Source organism: Uranotaenia lowii, chromosome 2 (genome assembly GCF_029784155.1).
Source record: "Uranotaenia lowii strain MFRU-FL chromosome 2, ASM2978415v1, whole genome shotgun sequence".
Classification (NCBI taxonomy): domain Eukaryota; kingdom Metazoa; phylum Arthropoda; class Insecta; order Diptera; family Culicidae; genus Uranotaenia; species Uranotaenia lowii.
The window spans coordinates 134,084,645-134,107,393 of record NC_073692.1 but is presented as its reverse complement, the minus strand read 5'-3'; the positions used below and the strand labels follow the sequence as shown (position 1 = coordinate 134,107,393).

The 22,749-nt window shown below is 37.7% G+C and overlaps 1 protein-coding gene across 1 annotated transcript; it reads right to left on the bottom strand.

The window, feature by feature from the left end:
* Positions 1 to 215: 215 nt before the first annotated feature.
* On the bottom strand, positions 216 to 22,656 carry LOC129749402 (protein BTG1-like). The gene has a single exon (XM_055744371.1). The coding sequence runs from the start codon at positions 21,913 to 21,915 to the stop codon at positions 21,124 to 21,126; it is 792 nt and encodes a 263-aa protein (XP_055600346.1). The 5' UTR covers positions 21,916 to 22,656; the 3' UTR covers positions 216 to 21,123.
* Positions 22,657 to 22,749: the final 93 nt, after the last annotated feature.

Here is a 22,749-nt window from a genome sequence, read left to right as displayed (position 1 = left end):
CGAAAACTCAGACAGTCAGAAATCCGAAAAGACATTAAGTCAGAGACCCCAAATGTAAAAGAATATCACAATTAGAAACTAACCATAAACGGACAGACCAAATAAATTCTTATGAAATAAAACAAGGAGGTCGACAATAAGTGAAAATGGAAATAAATCTAGCCAAGGGTGAATGTTCGGATACGTCTCAGTTGAGTCCACAAAGCAGAGCAGGATTTAATTTTTTCATCAAATGTTTGCTGTTTTATTACTATCAATATATATACTTTTAATTATTTTCAAATGTTTTTCATCTTTTTTATCAATAATCTCTGTACAAGTAATTTTAATTTTATATCATTTATATATTCATATAGTTTTATATATAATATATTCAGTATGTAGTTGAATTTTTCCTCATTTTATTAAATTGTTACCAGTAAAAACTAAACCTAATAAAAAAAAGAAGAAAAATTTAAAAAAAATCTATTTTCACTTGCTGCAGTTCTTACACTTTAGCGTATGTGTTTGTTTGTTATTTTTTTTTGTTTTTTTCTCTTCTTCTTTATTTTTTGCTTCATTATGTTTACTACTACACTGCGTTCGTCGTTAGGTTCGTCATCGTTTGTTTTTTTTGCTGTTTTCTGAATTTTCTCTTCTCTTTTTGTATGTGTGTATGTGTGAGGACATGTATTGTGTGTTCTATTATGTTTGGGTGTATAAGAACAGAAAAAAATGCCATCGGGAAAGAAAATTATACTTTCCACCACCGGCCTTTTTCCGCATCGCCACAGGATTGCAAAAAATCCTGCGACATTTTTTCTTTTATTTACCTCAAACTAAAAAAAATAGTTATGAACGGCAGGGAGGGAGCAGTGAAATAAAACGAATTATTTCAAATCAATTTTGCCTTCGAGACGAACTAATCGAAGATTGTTTGTCACTAGTTTTTGAGTTTGTTTTTGTTTCAGTGTGACAGCGGATGTTAAATTTGTGTCTTTGTAGGGGTTTATAGATGCTTTTCATAAGATGCTCCCATTGTTTGTTTTTGTTTTGTGTGTGTTTGTGTGAATGTTGGTTGTATTTTTTTCTGCTGTCAGAAATCATACACAAATACTTCTACTCAGCAATGGGAAAATAATTCATAATATTCATGAATGCATTAATGTTTTGTAAGCAATCTATTTGTTTCTTTCTTTTTAATATTTATATAATGATTCGCCTTTTTACATAGAAAAAGTCGAAATCGCGCTGGTTTAAATGGTTTGTGGTTTTTTTTCTTCTTTCGGGGAGCTGACTCCCCGCGGGGAAACCTGAAAAGACAGGTTTTTTTTTCTATCCCCATTTATTATTTGACAATCGACAGAGTGTGACAAATATAAATCGCTAATAATATGGATGAACTTTAATTGTTTGACGGTTGCAGACAGTTTAGGGGGTGTTGTTTTGATATCGTTTTATTTTTAAGGGAAGCTATTATTTCTTTAAAAACTTTTGCACACTTTTTAGTAAACTTTCTCGATTGAAACTCGAAAAAATCAAAAAGGGAAAAGTACAGCCATCTTTTTTGTTTTGTGAAATTGATATTTTTGAAAATAAGAAAAAAATCGTAGGAAAAGCAAAACAATTTAAAACAATCGTTGCACTCAAAAGTGAAGAAACTCAAACTAGAAAGCATCGAAACTGAGGGTACGAGCGGGAAAAAGGTTTAATCTCTAGGAATAACATCGTTTATTTGTTTTGGTTTTGTGTCATTCAAGGTGGGTGCGAAACACTATTATTACACTACAAGGAACAAAGAGGACACTTTTCTACGGGCTGTTTCGGTCAAAATCTACAGAATTTTTCAGTTTTCTTTCTTTAAGAGGGGTTATGTTATTTAACTGTGAATATTTTTGCTTTGCTTATTCGTCTCACATATGTACAATACAAATGGTGGAGTATTCGCTCACACACTGTACGAGATATTGGGTGCTGAATCATGTTTTTTTTTCTTATGAGAAGGAGAGGAATTGGTGCAACTTTTTTTTTCTGTGAATTTGATTGAACAGTTGGATTTTGATAACAATTTACATTCGTGTTATCGAATGCTAGAAGTTGACCAGGAAGAAGGGCGTCAGGAGTAATAATAATGATTTTTTTTGCCACTTTTTGTCACTGGTCCATTCGCTTGGGAGCGAAGTAAACACTCGTTTTTATTAAACTATTTTTGGTTAAAAAATATTGCTATTTGAGAATCATAAATAGTTCATCAAAAACGAGCGTGTAGATCCGCGTGACGAAGGCTGCTAAAATTAGGATCATCGTTTGCTGCCTAATTCCCATGTTACGATCCTCAAAGCGGATCGGTTTGTCCCTGAAAGTCTGCCTCTAGCAAATGATTCCACTTGGAGTCGCGACCGTGAGCGTTGACGACCAGGCAGCCGCCAAATGACAACTGAGCTAGCCGTGCGCTAGATTAGTACGCGTACATGTTTGATAACCACCATCTGCTGAAATTGGGTTGAATCCGAATAAAATGGTTGATTTCTACGAACGGTGAATTTTTGAATTTTGTTTTTTTTTATCAGTTACTCCGTTTGGTAAGATGGTGGCAGAAACGGTCAACTTCATTTGCATATACGTGAAAGTGCATCTGTAGGTGTATGAGTGACTGTATGTGGGCGGTTTGTTGAATGATTGTTAATGTACCCTTTTCTTGTGTTGATGTTTTATTTTATCTTGCTGCTGCCTCGAGTTTGGTGAATGAACGTTTTGTTACAGATTTGTGTTTGCCTTCTTCACTTTTGCGGCTCTCGCTTTGCAGAAAAGTGTTATCGACATCTCAATTGTACTTCAATTGAATTTTTGTTTTCTCAGTTTCGTTCACGGTCGAGATAGTGGTGTATTAGGAATAGAGTAGTACTTCACATCTAAACAATAGGCTATTGGGGGTATTAAATTTTCATTTTTACGATTGTTTCTTCTTTTTTTATCTCCCTCTCTTTTGTTAGTGTGTAGGTTACACTCGCAAATCGTTTTACATTTTTTTGTTTTGCATATTTTGTAACAAAGACCAGAGATGAATCCTCTCTAATGCTGCTGGCAAGCGACTACGATTGAATTGTATGGAATCTTTTGTTTTTCAGTTCGGTTTAATCGGTGCGTATGCATAATTATTTTTTCATTGTTAGCTTTTTTTAACGTGTTTTAAGTGTTTCCTCTCCCGACTAATGCGCCATCGACTCACTCGCTCGTTCAAAGCGATATGCGGTAAAGTAACTAGTAGACGATACCGATACTTTTTGCTTGTTGATGGTTATGAGTTTCATGATGGTTGCAAAAAAATGGACGCCCTCGGTTCACCATCAAAAGTTTTATTGGTGCCGAATGGACGAGCGAGTGAGTCATCTACTGTCTTGAACACATACTTTCGCATATATCGATGACGTTAATGACTGACTGCTGGCTGTTTGATGTTCCAAGAAGCGAATCAAGTACGGTAGTTTTTTTCTCAGTGTAGCACATTAGCAATCAAGCGAGCAAACACCAATCAATATGGCGTCGAATCTTTTGATTTTTTTTTGTTTCTGGTGGCTATCACTCCTTCCTACGTTACGATTATCGTTTAGGTTGTTTTTTCGAAAACAAGTTTTTGCTCTGCCTCTGTTGCCATGAAAAGTCATTTGCATTTCTCAATTACCGTTTCAGTTAAGCAATTTTGGTTCCAATCGAAATTAGGAAAATAAATTAGAAATCATAACGAAACAATCTACATGAGCCCCTTATCCGCACGAAATTTACATTATACATATACACAGAGTTTTTCTCTAGATTATTTTCCTTTTCTCCTCAGGTGTTCATTTACCGTTTGCTTGGTTCTCTTTTATATAGTTTTGTTGGTTTTTGTATCTTGCATTTTTATACACAGAAATAATTTCAGGTCGATCTCACCTGCTTTCTCTTTAGTACTTTTATTAAATAATAAAAACTATAGATTCTATAAATTTACATTACGTATATAAATGCTTCAACAACTTTTTTTGATAACTATTTTTTCTGGTGCGTTTTTCTTATAAAATTTTTTTCTCTCTTTTTGTACAATTTTTCAGTTCATTTTTTATTTTTCACTTTGCTTTTTTTATTACAAAAAAATACTGCAATTTTCTTTATGTTATTGTTTCCATTGTCATAGTTTTTTTTTGTTACTTCTTCAACGTATTTGTTATCCTCAAAATCACTCACCTACGACTGGTTTCCGACCCCAAAATCTCAACTCAATCCCGAAACGCCCTCCAAACCCAAGTCTCAAACACACACGCACATGCCACCAGTAGTTTAGCGAATAGTTACTGGCCGTTAAAAACTAGTAAACGATTTAAGCGCGGGGTCTTTTTGTAAAAAAAAATAGTACATCCTATTACATATAGCCTATTATTTTAAAGGTGCCAAATTTCAAAACCTAGGGTAGCACTCATCCTCCTTCCAACAACACCCCTGCCCGATTGGAACCCCTTTTGAAATCGAAATTCCAGCGAAAACGTGGACACACTCAACTCGGGGCAAACCGGCCAGGGCTCGACGAAGGATTTCTTCTCCAACAAAAAAAAACGAACACTCACCGTGAGCACACACTCTCATGATTTGGGGAGAAATTCAACGATAGAAAAGTTTTCGGGAGAGCTCTCCCGGAATTGAGTTGAAATATTTTTTCTCGGAAACGTTCACTCTCTTTTTGATGGTATTGTTTTCCGAAATTTAACATTTCGCGTCAGTAGGTAGATTTTTTTTTGTTTTATTTTACATTTCTATACACATATATAACATTTTTGTCGAACGTTAGAATATTTACACATGGTTGGTTGGTTGTTCGTGGGTTGTTTTTTCTTCTGCGTTCTTCACTAAACTTCATCTCCATTTTGCATTTCCCTCTCTCTCTCTTTCTCTTAAAAGCTACTCGTGATTTTTACCACATTTCTGTTAATGTTTGAATTTGTGTTTAAGCTGTTCCACACACACACATTTTAGCATTAACTCATGTTTAACATTTCGGTAATTTGTTGTGTTGCTTAATAAAATAAGTGTTTTCTCTTTTTCATCGAAAAAACCAATGCAGTGATTACTCTTTTTTGCGATTTGTGTCGCTCTCGTTCTCGCTCGGTCAGTAGTTTTTTTTCTTCAACTATCTGTTTTTGTTTTTGTTATAAATATTCGTCTGCTTTCTTTCTGGTTTGTTATTTCATTCTCTTACTAAATCACAGTTTGAATAGTTTCTCTTAATTAGTATTCAGTTTGTCAGTTTTTGTTTTTGTTATTTTTAGCTTTCGTGTATTTCATATGTTTCATAATTTGGATGAGAATCATTATTTCGGTTTTTTTTTCAAAGGTTTTGTTTTGTGTTCTCACTTTGTTCCGTTAAAATAGTAATAAAATTTGTACATTCAGAGTTTGCATTCTTTTCGTATTGTTTATTCTATCGCTAACGACATGAGAATTAAATGTGCCTTTGTTTTTTTTTTTGTTTGTTTGTTTTTGTTTTTTCCTTTGTTTGTGTTTGCTGCACGGAAGTATCTGAAAAACTATCTAAAAAACTTACATATCGAGCAAAAACAAAAGCTGCTCACGAGCCTATCCTTATGCTGTCTTTATTGGCATTGGCATTTTTTTTTATTAATTTTATTTTGTAAAAGAGTATTCCTAATCCAAAACGCGTTATCATAAGATGTCCTCTCCTAGGGTTGTACTTCACTCGATCTTTCAGAAAGATTCCAATGCTCTATGATAAATATTCGAACATTTTCTCTCATTCTCTTTTGCTCTCTTATCGCGGAAAACAATTTTCATGAGGAAACGTGTGGAAGTGTTGCCAGAAAACCGGATTCTAAGTCACGCAACTTCTACTGAACTTTTCTAGTGAAGCGATGATTGTAAAAACATGAAAAAATTGTTTTATTTTTTTTGTAGTATCTGAGTTGTTTGTAAGAAGAATTGAATGACTAATTTAAAAACTTTGCATGGCGACCGTGACAAAAAAAATCTGAATGTTTTGATTCCAAAACCAATCCGATCCGAAAGTTCACCGAAAGGTTTCAACTTCGAGAGATCGATTCGGTCACAGGTATCATTAAAATGGTCGCCCTCGTTTCATGCCCGGGGATTGTAGGCACTCCCTTTCGCCAGCTACTACCACGAACGATGGGTTGTCTCACCCGATGTTGTGTTGTAAACCAGCGCGTAGCAAAAAAACAACAAGTCTCCAAGAAGAGCAGAAACCAGTTCTGCTTGGGAAAAAACAACAAAACAACTCACAAGCGAGGCAACGATCGCCCACAGCCCTCGATGTTGATGATGGAGGGCTCGTTTCGAATGGAAAGAAGCAGAAAAAAAAGTTGACCGAAAAAGTTGTCGAACCTGTTTTGGCTCAATCCGCGAGGGGTTTCCTCACCCTTTTCCAGCCTGGTCAGGCCAATAAGCAGATGCTGGTTTCTATCAGTCGCAAATGCGGGCACCAAAACAACAGAAAACCTTACCCGTGTAGTGTATCACGAGTTTTCTCCCAGGGGGCTCTTATCTTTCCCATGTTCAACGGAATCGACAGACCCAAATGGTTTGAAATGTTTCGGTCAAATATTCGTGACATCTCCAGAAAACGCTCATGTCTCTAAAAGCTTCCAGGGAATGATCAAATTTAGGATGAAATTAGAAATCTGAGAAAAAGACCTCAACGAGCTTTGAGAAGTCCAAATTTTTTAAATTGAAATCGGTAGAAAAATATTGTAAAACAGGACATATAAAGTTTGCCACTGATCCACATTTCAACTCTCTGCCCGAGTGTCAGAATTTGGATCAGTAACCATCTCTAAATGGCTTCTGTTAGAATATTTTTTTTCTACTCGACGGTTTTCGCACCACAAACTTCCAAGGGACCATCGTTTCGTAATCGAATTCAATGGAATCGGTAGCCACCAACTTCCATAATGCGTGATCGAGCTCGATCGAGCTTCTTTGCGCGCAATAATAAAAAAATAAGCGGAAACCCGGATAAGTAAGTAACTAGTTGCGTGACTTAAACCTTCCCAACATTTGTTCTGTTTTCTGTTCGGTAGTTGCGCTGTTGTCTGTTTTCCTCCTCCGACTCGATTTCTGTGTAATCAAATCAGTACCTCTTGGCTTATATATGATGGTGTCTATATAAAAACGAGTTACTAGTAGTAATTTGTACGTTTTATCATGTTAAAGTCTTATGATTTTTCGCCTACCGTTCGTTTGCAACCTATTCATCTGGGTGCTTTGCCAATCGAATCTAAATCTTGTTTTTTCCATTGTTTTTTTTTTTTTTGGTTTTACGAATTAGATCACGTTTATGGTAATTTTTTGATTACTTTTAGCTTCAGCATTCACAGTTGGCAGATTTTTTTTCTTTTGTTTCAAATCTTGATTCTCGCTGCCCAAACGGTTGGGGTTTTTTTCAGCATCACATCCGTGTAAATATTTATTCCAAAATCTTACACTACCACCTATATTCACTCACGCGTCCTGATTCTGCTGCTTCAAGTAGAAATACATCCTAGAGTAGTGCGGTTCGAGGTAAAAAATATCTAAAACAATATTTTCCACCCCTCAACTATCATCAGTCATGTTTTTGTTTGCTTTGCTCTAACGCTATCCATCACTCGAAAAGCCTTTTCACACTGCCATGGAAAGGCCTTTCGCCGAAGCTCGGTTTTGGATTGTGAATAGACTTTTTATTTTTTCGATTTGTTTTTTTCAACTCAATGCAGTTCGAATTTGCACGAGGTTTCTCAACAAAAAAGAGCAAGTATCACTACAGTTTTTGATCCTTTTTGGGGGCACCACTGGGTTGACTTTTCGGTGCCTGAAATTGATCTACTAAGCCGGAAATGGACTGTTGGATTTGCTTTTACCCCCGATCCCTTTCCCGAACTGAGAGGGGAAACAGGTGTCACTTTTCAAAAGGTTATTGGAAGTATTGTCGTTAAAAATTATCACAGAACTGAATTTTAAGTATAAATCTAAATTGACTAGTCCTTTCACGAACATAGGCCGTCGGATTTACTGGTAAGCCTATGTATTTTTTTTTACAATCATAGCACAAAATTTTAACGGTTTTCTCTTAGAAATATTAATAGTTTAAATTGCAATTTTTCAATGAGTAAATTGAAACAAGCTCGACGTAGAAGTCGGCTATGGTAAGTTGGAACAAATTTCTTCAACAATCCCAACTTCAAGTGGGGAAAAAGCAGTACAGTGACACCGATTTCGTCCGTCTCACGCGAGACAGCGCTACACGTTAAATTGCAACGTGACGAATCGGTGATTAAATCTAGGCAAAAAGCGAGCCCTTTCGCTTGACGTGATTGACACTGATCCGCACGTCGAACATGAAACGTAAACGAGCTCAGCGCGACCATTAAAGGGAATATTATGCTTTGAACGTTAGCTTCGGCAGCTTCAAGAAAATAGGAGAAAGACGCTGAAAAAAGAAAAATCTATAGCAAATTTTCGCCAACACACTAGAGAGTAAATCGTTTTTAGCGTGCAGGAGAATGAAGGGGGGAGGAACGTCACAATTCATTTATCTCCTCCGCCGACAGCGAACCGAGAAATCACGACTACGAGACGAAACCGTCACGATTAACTCCGATTTCCATTCGCCAAGTTGAGAAAACTACGACGCGACACGAGTAAAAGAAAAACCAGCCAGGCAGGGGTAAAAGCAAATGATCCGTGATCCATGTCGACTTTGGTTCGGTTGTTTGTTTACTGCATTACACTTCAATAATTCACGATGCTTTGGTTTTTTGTTCTTGTGGATCTTATTTTTAAAATGATAACTAGTAAAATATCAATGAATGTGATAGTATTTTTTTATAAATATGTTAAGGTTGTTTCTCTTAATTCTCTCTCGCTTTTTTTCTCTTTCGATGATATATAAAAAGGTAGCTCTAGTACACATTCGCATTTTGTTTGTTTAACGATCACAATCAGGTTTACATCCTTTCGGCGAACCGAAAAAATAGCGGATAATGATGCTTTCTAAGGGGAGTCCCCTAGGGGTCTCTTCTTAGTCCAGGTGTTTTTTGTGTGTTAGATATTATTTTTCTTAGAGTGTTCTCAGGTTCTCTTGTTGTTTTTTTTTATCATCTAATGGATAATAACCTCTCTATGCGTAAATGCTTCACTGCCTAACGATGTATTGTTTAATGTTGGTGGTGGTTAAAGGAATCTTGATTTGATGACTTAAAATTAAGCAATGAAGTTGTTTGAAGTTTTGTTCGACACTCTTTCTGTTTTGAAATTTGTCGTTTCAGATTTCTTCCGGTTTCATGGTTATTTTGCTCGCATTTGTGTGTTTCCAAATGTATAAAAATATATATTATCACATTCAATTGTATTCATTAAGCGTTCTTGTGGGTCATCATTTTGTTCTATCTCTACTAATCAGTTATTTTATTAATCACAACAAATTTGCCTTCTTCTAGCTCATCCCTTAAGCGCTCTGCCTCTCGCATTTTTGCGTTCTTCTCAATGACTCTTTTCCTATCGTGAAAGGATAATGTAAACGAAATAACTAAACTTTCTCAGACTTTTCAGGGTTTATTGTTGCCATCGTAGTAAATTTCCATTTTTTTTTTCTCACTTTTATACATAGGTGGTGGTTGGCGTTGTTAAATCAACTCGATTGACTTTTGTTTATGATACAAATAGTATATAGATGTATACGTGGGTTTTTTGTTTGTTTGTTATTTAAAACGAGATCTCTTCCCTCCTTCCCAACTCTTCTTCTCTCCTAATGCTGCTTTACGCATGGATTGCAAAAAACGACCTTAAATTAATAAGTATGACTTTAAAATATCACGATTTCGATATACCGCTTTCTGCTTCCTTCTCTCTCGATCTTCGCTTACTGCTCTCCTAATAATTAACGCCTGCGCTTTCTCTCTCTCTCTCTTCAAATAGCAGCTAAATCACTTTCACGCATAGCCCAGGTACCGGAAAATAATCAATCTCCCGCGCCTTATGATTTACCTCTAAAAAAATTGTATCATTTCGTAACCCTATGAACTACCATCTCGTATGTTTTGTTGTTGCACCCTTTTTGAAAAAGTTCACTTACAGTGTCAGTTCGTCCGGTTAACTCTCTCTTTTTCTTCCCTAATTAGGTGTGGTTGTTTGTCGTCGGAAAAAACGTCCTTTTTTTCATTAAAAACGTATTCATAACTACTACGGAAAATATATTGGCGGTTGCCAGTTGCGATTTAAAGTGCAATTATCTGGGTGTTTTGTTGTTGTGTTGTTAAATCACAGATTAAAGCTTGCCGGCGGCGGCAAGTTTCGTATGGTTTCGATCGGAAAGGGACCGAACGTCCCTTGCCAAAGCAAAAATGTAGATCGTGACGATTGGTTGTAACTTTTTTTTTACATTAGTGGAAAAATTATCTGTTAAAATCCTAACAGGATTAAAACTTTGATAAGTTTTTTTTCTAATTGTAAATAGATTGTTGAATTAAAATCCTTACAAACTGAGTGTCGTTCAATGCCCCTTAAGCAGGAATTAGAAATTTCAAATAAAATCGTCCCAATGACACGTTTTACTTTTACAATTTATGGAGTAGCATTTGAAGAAAAAAAACTAGAACTGACTTTCATTCCAAAGGAAGTTATAAAAGAGGCAGCCATAAAAATGAACGGTGATAAAATTTTGAAAGGTAAAACACCTTGTCAGGTGAACAACATTCAGATGCTAGATTTGCTTCCCCATTTTAAATGTTATCATTTTAATGGCCGAATGACGACTTCCTGAACCGAAAGAAAGAGCCCATTTTTTGTCGGTTCCGAGAAAACCTCATAAAATCCGTGTACCCCGAAAAAGGTGAGTCAGTTTGAATCATTTTAATTTTGATTGCGTGATTAGAAATTTACAAAATTTGACTAAAAGTTGCTGAGAGTGTATTTTTTACACTCCAAAAAATGTAAATAAATGTTAAAAAAAAGGAATATAAATTTTGAAATTAATTAAAAATTTTAAAAAAATGTTTAGAGGCTTATTTTTGTTGCGCTTTTAAATTTGAATTAACTTAGATTTTACTCTGGAAAAATGTCAACAATTTAGATGAAAAATCCAAACGTTCATCTTTCAAAAAAAAAAAAATTGTAAGAGACTACTCAGTTGTTGATTTTTTTGGCAAAGCTCGTCACGATCACAGATCACAGTTTGAATCCTAGTTTGTTAGTTTGATTTGTTCCATAGAGTTTTGTGCATCTCTAGCAAATCTATGACTGTTTAAAAACGAAAAAAAAACTTAATCAAAAAAAAAGTTAACCCGTCGAACCGGGTACGAATCTCGGTGGAAGAGAATCAAGCTTTACGGAACGTTTGACATTTCGTTGATAGCGTTTGAAATGGAAGTTTGAAGAATTTCTTTTTACTAAGGGAAGAATTTAATTAAGAAAATCTTATCGAAGATTAAAATCTGCTTTAATTGGATCGAGGGAAATTTTGAAGGAAATATTATATTACTTGATTTTTATGATTTGTTAAAAAACTAGTACCAAATTCAAAATTAGTTTGGTTCGTTAAAAATGTTTACGGTCGCCAAATACTCTCCAATCCAAATTTTTCAAGGCGAAATTGAGTTTGATTCAGCTACAAATTTAACGGTCGCCAAACATTTTTTTTTTAAATAAAACTTAATTTTTGATCGTCAAAATTTTTCACGGTCGCCAAACAGATTCCAATCGAAATATTTTTTTTTGTTAAAAACTAGTATCAAATTTAAAATTTGTTTGATTCGGAAAATTTTTTTACGGTCGCCAAATACTTTCCAATCCAAATTTTTCGAGGCGAAATTGATTTAGACTCAGTTACAAATTTAACGGTCGCCAAACATATATTTTGTAATCTAAATATTTTATAATCAAAATTAATTTTTGATCGTCAAAATTTTTCACGGTCGCCAAACAGTTTCCAATCGAAATATTTTCAAAGTGAAAATGATTGAGATCGTCGAAATTTCTCACGGTCGCCAAGCATTTTCCAACCGAAATATTTTCGAAGCTGAATCGTATTTGATTAGAGGAAATTTTTCACGGTCGCCAAATAATTTGAAATCATTTATTTAAAAAAATTTAGACAAACGTTCCGAAAGGTTGTTTAAAAAATCTCCGCTCCGGATTCGCACCGCCACACGAGGTTCCGAAAATTTTTCCGATAAATGGGCGAGCCGGCTAAGGGCTGATGTTGATGTTCTGTCGTCTTTTGGGATGGTGGGGGTGTTGAAGCACCTCGTCGAAATGACTCGTGTTGGTATTGATTCTTCTCGATCGAGGGTCCACCCGCAAAATGGTTGATGATTGATTCAAATTTGTTCGTTCGTTCTCTTCTGTTTGTTGTTTGTTTGTATATGTGTGAGTTTCTTTGTTTGTTTGTGTCAGTTTGTTATTACCATCTCGTAAAAATGTCAATATGTATGTACAAAAACGTAAAACAAAAGGTTAAAATTCGTTCCCTTCTTTCCGTGTTATTTTGGGTACTTTTTTTCTATGTATAACTCACGCCCACCTCATCCAGTATGGGCTAGGGTGGGCTAAATAGTTTGTTTTTCACTATGCTTAAAATGGCAGTCGTTAGTAAATTAACGAATTTCTATAATCTGGTATCTCTCCGGTTGTTTTTCGTACCTTTCGTCTGCTTTTTCCACTGTTCTCAGTTTTATTTGTTTGTTTTGTTTTGAAAACATTTACATACCTAATATAAACTTATCAAAAACCTAAAGCCTACAGGGTGTTACAATTTGATCAACTAAACAAAGGTCGCTATTCTTTCGCGCCACGGTCGTCGTACTCTGTTTTTTTTTTGCTCTCGAAAAGACACGCATCCACTCATTGAGCCAGGTTAAAACTCATCACAATCTCTCACGCACAACACCAATCGGTCTCGAAAACACGCGCGCTCGGGCACAAAGTCTGGAATTTATGATATATATTTTGCAATGATAAATGTACACTTTAGACACGCCTTGGAAAAGATAGTGCCAATCGAAATCACACCTTTCGAAAAAGGGGCGCAGCAATTTTGAATTTTGTTCATCAATTTTTATTCTAATCTTTCAAAGAAGCAGCCAAATTTAAGTAGTTTTTTTCGCGTTATCTAATGACTATGATGGATCAGTTGAAATTGTCTATCTTTTCCCGAGCCCGCTAGGAGGAAGATTTGCTATTTACAAAGAGAGTGGTACAAAAGTAAACCTAAGTTTATTTAACGTATCGTTTCTACGTAGAGTAGCGTAAAAACGTAAAAATAAAGAAAGTCATCACAGGTTCTAGAATATTATACAAGTTGGTGTAATTTGTTTATTTTGAAGCAGCGCGAGACGACGAACGAGAACGAGCGCCTGGCATGAATCGATGGCAGAAGCCAAAAAGTCGGGAAACGCTAAGTAAAGTAAAACACAGGGCGAACGATCGCTGACTTTGAGCTGACTTTGGGCTGGGATTTGATTACGACGCCGTTTGTCGGTTTTAGCTTTCTGGCTGGCTACATACTTGGAAACCTCTCCTCGGTAAGACGATTATCCATCCACATCGCAGGTTTCTCCAGTTCTATTGCGCATCAGGAAGGTTCCCGAAAAAGCCATTTTTGTTTTTTTTTTTTTTGGTTGAGATGATGTGCGCTTTTCAGAATTCAAGATGGCGCTTTTGACAGTTGTTTTTCTTCCAACTTTCAGACAAGAAGAGCCTTCTCTCTAATCTGTTGAAGGGTTTTGATAGTGATCTTACTACGCAGTCACGAGAACGTTCTGTTACGTATGGATGGGCGACTTTGTGTTTGTGTTCTCTCAGCGTCATTATCGGTCGAGCTCGACGTTTCTCACGCTCGGTTTCATCGAGGCTCAAATTCGTAGTCGATTGACGTCACGTAGCCCTACACATTTGTACGACTATAAGCGGCAATCTGCTCTAACTTATCAATCGACTCATTTCAATTTACATCCCCATCAATTTAATTATCAATAAAAAATAATTTAGAACTCGATTACTAAATTATTTTAAAAATATGTTTCCGACAGCCATGGCTGCTGACGACATCGCGCGAAAGCAAACTTCGCGAACGAACAATCAAACAAACAACGTGGTGCTCTGAGCGTTGTAACAGCAGATAGCGCAGACGTTTTTGAGACAGCAACGAAAACATACTGATAACATTCACACAACACTCAACGTTGCTGTTTGTGAAAGCAACTAGCAGAAGAAAAAAAAAGTTCACTGCGCCAAACAACGAGTAAATTTCCACTGGGAGTCGACGCAAAACAATCGACGAGACCCATCTACAGTGGGTTCTCGATCGAATAAAATTGTTCGCTCCATTAGTGTTAACGGCTCGATTTTTTTTCTTTCTTTTACTGAATGATAACAAAATGCAAATTTCATCCAATCTTTAATGCGGTTAAACGCATCGCAAGAGAAAAAAAACAGCAGAAAAAGTTGACGACGGTGATGATGGCAGCTGCAAAATTCGCCATCTTCATTTTGTTTTTTTTTTTTTTTGCCTGTCTGCAACAGTTGAAACTCTCTTTTGGGCAATCGAAAACGGTGAAAAAGCGATTGCAATTTATGATTTTTTGTTGTTGTTCCATTTCGCAAAATTGTGCGTGCCACCCTGTTCCACCTTAAAAGAGAACCAACAAAAAAGAGGTTGGAAACGTAGGTAATTTGAAAGTCTAATTCTCTTGTTTTCGAAAGAGTCGCCGTCTCTCAAGGATGAGACAAATATGGTCTCATGGTCGAATTGGAAGCTGGCTGGCTGGCTGGTTAAACGTCAAGTTTTTGGGGAGTAGCAGCAGCTGTTACAGTAGCTGGATCAATTTGGGAAAACATTATTTTGTCAGCCAACTCCTGTCACGAATTTAAATTCGTTTACAGCAAACTCTTTTCGGTACGATGCAGTATTTCACGGGCGCCAAATAATGTTTGTACTGATTTACAATTTTCAACAATTTTTCAAAACGATTTTAGGCATTTGGATAAAAAAAAAATTCACGGTCGCCATACAAATTTCAATCAGAGGAATTAGTTCAACCTTAAGTTTTGGTTCATTTCTTATGACTTGACAAAATTTTTTAACAACTTTTAGGTTTGCTTCGTCGGAATTTTTCACGGTCGCCTAATAAATTTCAATGTAAATAATTACAACCGTTATGCAATTATTTAACGAAATTTTTCAATTCGACGAAGGTTTATAACAATCGCGATAAATTTTCCAAGAAAAATTTCAAATTATTCTTCTTTTTTCGAAATTTTTCACGGTCGCCATATACTTTTAGCAGCAGCTGTTACAGTAGCTGGATCAATTTGTGAAATCATAATTTTATTAACCAGCTCCTAATTTAAATTTGTTTAAAACAAAATCTTTTTGGTACGACTCAGTTTTTCACGGACGCCAAATAATGTTTGTGCTGATTTTTTTCGTTTTTTATCCGAATTTAGGCGGTTCGACAAAAAAAATCACGGTCGCCATACAAATTTCAATGAGAGAAATTGATTTAACCTTGATTTTTGGTTCATTTTTTATGACTTCACAAACGTTTTTCACGGTCGCCATATACTTTTCAATAAACAAAAATTTTGAACAACTTTTTGGTTGGCTTCGTCGAAATTTTTCACGGTCGCCTAATAAATTTCAATGGAAATAATTACAACCGTTATACTATTGTTCAACGAAATTTTTCAATTCGACGAAAGTTTGTAACGATCGCCAATTCATTTTCCAAGAAAAATTCAAAATTAATGTTTTTTTTTTTCGAAATTTTTCACGGTCGCCATATAATTTTGAATACTTTTTTTTTTGTTTTAAATTGATATTCCTTTTGTTTATCAAAGTTTCTCATGGTCGCCATTTATGTATATTCTAGTTAGGAAAATTTTAATCGTTTTTTTTTATTTCATTGATATTTTTCACGGTCGCCAAATAATTAACAAAAAAAAAATTGCTTTGATAAAATTTAACATGGCTGCCTTTAAAATTTATTTAGTTTGTCGAAATTTTCACGGTGGCCAAATATATTTCAATGAAAAATATTTCATTTTATAATAGTTTTGTTCGGCGACACTTCTCACGGTCGCCAAATATTTTTTTAAAAAATTTTTTATTCCAAATAAATTTTGTTCATCGAAAGTTTTGTCGGTTTTCAAACATTTTTAATCGAATGTTTTTCGAACCGAAATTTTCTACGTCCGTCGATTTTTTTTCACGGTCGCCGTATATTTTCAACCAAAAAATAAGAAAAAAAAATCTTTCGGAAAGCTTCCCAAAGAGCCTAAATTTAGTAACGGTGAGCTAAAAACCCTAGAAAGTCGTCGGAACATAAGTTGGTACGGAAAACCAGCACCAAAATTCGTCCGCACTGTGGTCTGCGGTTATCAACGATCGCACAGTCAGTTTCTGGCTTCTGCTCCAAATAAGGCGTCACAACAACTTTTCACAATCACCGCCGACCGAGCAGGAGAAATCGATAATTCAACGAGCCTAGCCAGGTAGGTTTAGGTACCTAGTTTCGGTGTCGGCGCTCGCTTTTCCCAGTGTAATCAGTGAAAAGCGGTGCACGATTTCCGTAGATTTCCTTGTTAATTAAAGCAAACAGCTACAGTCCGACTACAGCTGCAGTTGGTGAAAGATTAGTGTTGCCTTTCGTAGGGACAAACCAGTTTTTGCAAGCGGCCGACTTCCAACCAATATGGCTATCGCGGTGCGGAGCTGCGGTGAGCTCATTGTCTGCTGGAGTACCACCGACATGTTTCGACATGTTTCCTAACATTTTTCCTACAGCCCAGAGCGAGCGAAGGTAGAGCTGAGGCACCCCCAATTTGAGAGCACCAACCAACGAACGAACGACGGCTGTGAAGTGAAAAGTTTGCCAATCTGCTTGTTGGTTAGAGATTCGCTACCAAGCTCTCCATTTCGCTAAAAAAAAGTTAGATTGCTAGCTACCGCACATCGAGCTGAACTGAGCTGTCGGTTAGCAACTAGGAAATCACGCTCGCGTAGCTCTGTATCATTCAAATTAATCACTACCTCTTCCCTGTTTCACTACTAGCGTTTCTCGTTTCGACGTTACCGCCATGATGCTTTGATGATGCCAAGCCGTCGACCAAGTCGTCGTCGTCGTCGTCGTCGTAACTATTCGCTTCTGCTTTCAACAAAGTGAGATCGTCGTACAGTTGGATTTTTTTATAGTTTTAGCTTGTTTTCGCGCATACACCTCATCTAATACACATCTGCCTCGATGTGGTGCTGCTGCGTTTGCCGCAAACGCGGAAGAAATATGATTTCTCCAACGTGTGCGCGCAACCGCTGCTGGATCAATTAAGAGCTATATATTTTTTTTAAAAATTGACACAATATAGATGACTTTGTACCGTTTCGCCATTCATAACCTCAATCGTCACAACGCAAAAAAAACACGCAATCGCTCAGTCCCATCGATACGCTCTCAAGCACACTCGATTACACTGTCGCCAAAAACATCTCAAAAACTGCTCATCAGTTAGCCCACTTTCTAATATACTCACACAAACAAAGCTGTCGCGACAAAAGCTATTAGTTTCATTCAAGCACACACACGCATACACGGAAAAATAATTTCGGGAAGTTGAACCTAATCCTTACTCTTCTTCCTCAGTTGTTGGTTGTTGTTGATTGGTTTCTGTACTAGTAAAAGGGGAGATTATCAACGATTCTTGATGTGTTGTTTTCCTTAAAATTCGAAACGAACACGGAAAAAAACTATCGAGTATACATATAATGTATATTGTTTGTTCCACGCCGCACGTTAGGTTCCTAGCTTTCTTGGTTCTTCTTCTTCTTTGCGTTCGGTTTTTCCTAAACTGTGCAAGACTATACACAAATGTATAGTTTTTCTTTTGGACGGTGGGTCTTTGTGTTTTGTTTATATGATTCCTAACTGCCTCAACCCGATCGATTGAAGTAGGTTTTCTATTTACTGAATTTCGACTAAACGGGATGTTTTGTCTTCGTTAAGTTTTTGTTTTTTCTCGGGAAAAGGGCAGTCCCTCGGTAGAGTGTTTCTAAAAAGCAAAGCTTGCTGAGATATATGCATGTTTCGCAACCATTTTTTTTTTTCATCTGACGTTTTTCGATGCAGGGGGCTGTCTGGTGTTCTTTTGTTTTTTTTTAAGTTTTCGGCAAATGACTCATGCTCGCGAATCGTTTATCATCTAACCGTGAGCCAGATGACGAGGCTTACAGAGCATGGTAGCAGCCGATTCGTGAAGTTGTCTACTGAACATAGGAAACGCTAACCAGTCATTATTTGCAACGTTGCCGTTTTGCTGTTTTTCGTTGGTTCGTCTGGCTTATACAACAACCCACTTGGCTACTGACTGACGGTTACCAACTTCGGTGTGTTGCAAATTTCGCTTTACGACGACGACCCCGAACGCTGCTGTTGTTGGTGTATTGTGCGTCACGGGGTTCAGTTTCTACGCAAATGTTGGATGGAAAAACAATCGTAAAAACCGACCGTACGCTGAATGTAGGCGGATTAGAGTAGCCATTAGACCATTTTTCATGTCTGTTGACTGCTTGAATAACTATTGAAACACCTACACAAATGCGTACGCGGTCACGTAGGCACCAACCGTAGTAGGCAAGCAAAACTGGTCTACGAGACAACCGAATCGAGAAAAACCCGTTTCGGTAGACACCAGCCAGCTTAAGGATGAAGAAACAATAAGGGGGTAGAAAAAAAACCACTGAAGCAAAACTACCAGCAAGAAAACACCGAACATCGAAAGAAGACGACGAACAAAAACAAATGTTCGGTTGGATTTTATTCTGCTCACGTACAGACAGCGTACATCGGTTCAAGATGGACGTAAACACCAATGCACGAGCAGCTGCTCACTCGTACTGAATGCAGACACACAGCACGACTACACGACACCATCAACGAGACCTCACCAACACCAGCGCGAAACGAAGAAAACTAGTTTCTTTTTTGTTACGCTGCTGCTGATGGATTGATGGTCGTCCGTCTCCCGAGCGTGTCTGCCTTCGTACTCTTGGTTGTTCATAGCTGCTGCTTGATTGTGCTGGCTGCCAATATTTTCGATAGTTTCGTTGATCATTATCGTCGTTGACCCCGCTCTCCACACTACCACACATCTAGTAGCAGCACTACGTGTGTCCTCTTTTTTTTATTGCCAGACTAGCCACCCAGGTTTCGAAACACACATCTCTCTACTCCATCGGAAGGTTGCTTTCTATCCCACTTTTCCTGCTTTTACTGCTCTGCCCTACACCGAGTGTTCGCGATTGACCTTTTCCTTGCTGCTGCGTGTCCCTATTCAACCTATGTACGAGCCTTTCGCCGTGACGAAAGCTGCTGCAGTTGCTGCAGCAGTAGTTCTTCATCGTCGTTCGGCCCTTTATCTGCATCTGTGCATCCTTTGTTAACGACGATTTTGTTTTCCAGTGTCGTTCGCCAAAGGCAAAGGGAGCAGGAGACAGAAAAAAAACTCTAAAAATAGGAACAACAGGTGATCCAATGTTCTTCTTTGCGAATGTTACCATTCATTGGAAAAGGGAAACGTTTTCTCCGAATTTTGGAAAGGAAAAGTAGGCTTTTTTTGTTGAAAAGTAGTAATAAAGGGAAAACTTTGCACTGTCGAATATCGGCTAAATTTTAAGATAGAAAGAATTTAGTTCATTTGTTCTGTCTCCCCCTCCCCTTTTTTCGCGAGTTTTTCAATCTGCGATCATTTAAAGAATGCTTCCGCGCTGTTTTCGTTCCACGCGAATTCTATGCAAATTATTAGACTTCTAGACTGCTACAGCTCTCGATATCATAGTTAATCGGACAAGCTCAATGCCACCAAAAAAACACCACTCACCATATTTTAGATGTTTTCTCTTTTCATCTCACTTGTTGTATTGTTTTCTTACTATTTGGCAACCAGGGGGGAATTTACCCTAACGCTATCTATGACTTGTCCACGCGCTTTTGGCTCACAGAAACAACAAAGGAGGCATTTTTTTTCTAATCACCCACAGCACTGACGAAATGTCTTCCTTGAACGCACTCTTAAACACACACGTCAAATGCTACACGGTTCTGATGTTTGCCTCCTCATTAGCTCCGATCGACCTCGATTGACAATTGTTTTTTAACAATATAATACCATAATGATGTGACGATGACGATAATGATGCGTGTTCCTGCTTAAAAAAAGGGTTTTGTTTTTAGTCTAGCACTCGATTCTCTAACTTCTTCGGGAAACATCTTTCTTCCCTTCGTTCGTTCGTCCGTTCGTTTTTTCCAATCGAATGACGTCGTCCCTCCCGCACAAAACAATAACTTGCAGAGCTGTTTAAAGCTATAATTCTATCATAATTATAAAGATATAGATTCCTGTTTCAGTTTTCCATTTTTTCGTTTTGCCATTGTTCATTTTCATGTGATTCGTATGCATTGGTTTATCCGTTGTGGTTGTCCAAATATATGTTTAGGTTTTTTCTTGTTTTTACCTTTTTCTTATAATTTAAGTGTGTGGTTTTGAAGGTTGAAAAATTTAGCAACACTCTCTCGTCTTTTGCTTCGACTCGATTGCTCTATACTTGCTAGCTAGCTCTCATTTGCATGCAAAATGTGGGAGATGTTACAAATGTTAAAATGCGTCCCTTTCGAGCCTTACACTTACTAGATAAACGGATGGGTTTGGGTTCAGTTGGTCTGAACCTGGATACATTCAGGAGCTGTCCTTACTGCGTCATTTCTCTCGTTCTCTCGCGCGTTCATCCACCCTCGCCGCTCGTGACGTCGTCCGTCGACGTACTTCGATTATGATGATGGGTCCTCTCGAAGTGTTGCTGCCGTTTTTTTTCTTCTTCTTTTACTTTGTTGAATAGATGAATTGTTGAAAACGTTCGTGGCAACCCGCGCTCCCCTCACTAGTACTAATGCGATCTGCTAACGACTTGGGAAACCTTACCTCAGCAGATGGTACAATGGTTTGATATGAATAATTTTTGGTGGTTAATTTAACCATTTTTTAAGGACTGTTTTGCTTTTTAGGAAAGAAACGGGGAGCACGGAAAGCCGAACGGGAACGACTGGTTTCAGTAGTTTAACACTGAGTACGCACTTTGTTGTTGACAAACTGGTTGTCCCAGGGGAAGTATTGCTGCTGCTGGTGCAGAGATGGCGAGTAATAGTTGTTATGTTGGTTGTTATGTTGATATCTAGTGTTGTTGAAGTTGTTATAACCGTTAAACGGTGGACTAAGTGGTGGACTAGTCTGTCCACTAGACGACGAGCTAATGCTGTTGTTCTGACGCTTAGCGTGATGATGATTATTATGATGATTGTTGTACTTGTTGTGCTTACTCTGCATCACAAGTGGATTAGATGGATTGGTATCCACGTAATCTACCATACCACTATTACCGCTATCGGACGAATTGGACAGATCCAGTCGGCCAACTCGTTCCATAATGAATTCATCACAGCTACTGCTACCCGTCGAATCGAGATCCGACGATGGACTGGCACGGCTTTTGTGCTGATCGTACAGCACACAGATGGTACCGTTTTCGCCAATACGGTACGACACCTCCTCCGGGTCGATCCAGATCGTCAGCTCCATTGGGAGCATCTTCCGCAGGATCACCGCATTCAATCCCACCGCAACACCCGCCTTCTCGATGATTGGATCCATCTTGCCGTTGATTCGCAAACACCGGAATCCCGAACCCTTGGTCGGAACATCAGGGTACCAGTGACGTTGAAAGTGACGGGTTAGAATCTGCTCCAACGATCCCTTGAAATGCTGCAGCTGGCTCTCGGATAGTTGATTTGCTTTTTTTACCCTCAGCAAATTCATTAAAAAATCCGCAGCCGAATGGACTTCTATTCTCATTTTCCTAGGGTTCGGTTTGTACGAACGATCACTAAACCTCGCAGTGTGCAATACGCGATTTCGAGACTTTTCAACATCAAACTGTGAACGACTTGGTTCACCAAATAAGCGACACTCGCTTCTACCAAATATTTTCAATTTTCACTTTTGATGATGACGATATATGTACCCTTCAACGCAACGACCGCGTACGAAGAAATCACAATGCGCACTTAAATGGTTCAAGTTTTCACTACTTTTAAGGACTGCCGTGTAGTGTTGACTCGAACGTTTGCACCGATAATCGTTGAACAGATTTTCGTTCCAAATTTGCACTTTCCACGTCAAACCGCAAGCAAAAAAATTGCTATTCGATTCACTTTGTCTCGGGTTTCAAAGATGGTGGACTCTTGAACTGGTTTTTTTCTTCCTCTAACTGCGTTTCGAAATGAGCTCTTACACACGCGAACGGATACGGCACAGCTTGAAAACTTAACTTAGGACCTTATATTACTTCCAAATCACAACGGGTTCGCGTTTTCAACGACGTAGAATCACAAATCAATGCAAAAATTGATGCCTATTTCAAGCACAGAATATCAAATTTCAACTTTTCCAAGATGGCTGGTCTGGTTCACACACTTGTCCTTCTCTTTTACACTCGCAGATGGAATTGGTTACAAAACTCAAAGTCTCTCACTCGCTCGATTATACTTGCAATCACCCGGTTCGCTCGCTTTCAATGGCTCATCACTTCGCAGAGGTTCAACTCCGAATGAAACTGTACGGCTTGGCCAGCAGCTCCCTAGCCTCGGTGATAATTTTTCAGAAGTAGCTACGTGCAGCGGTGTAGCT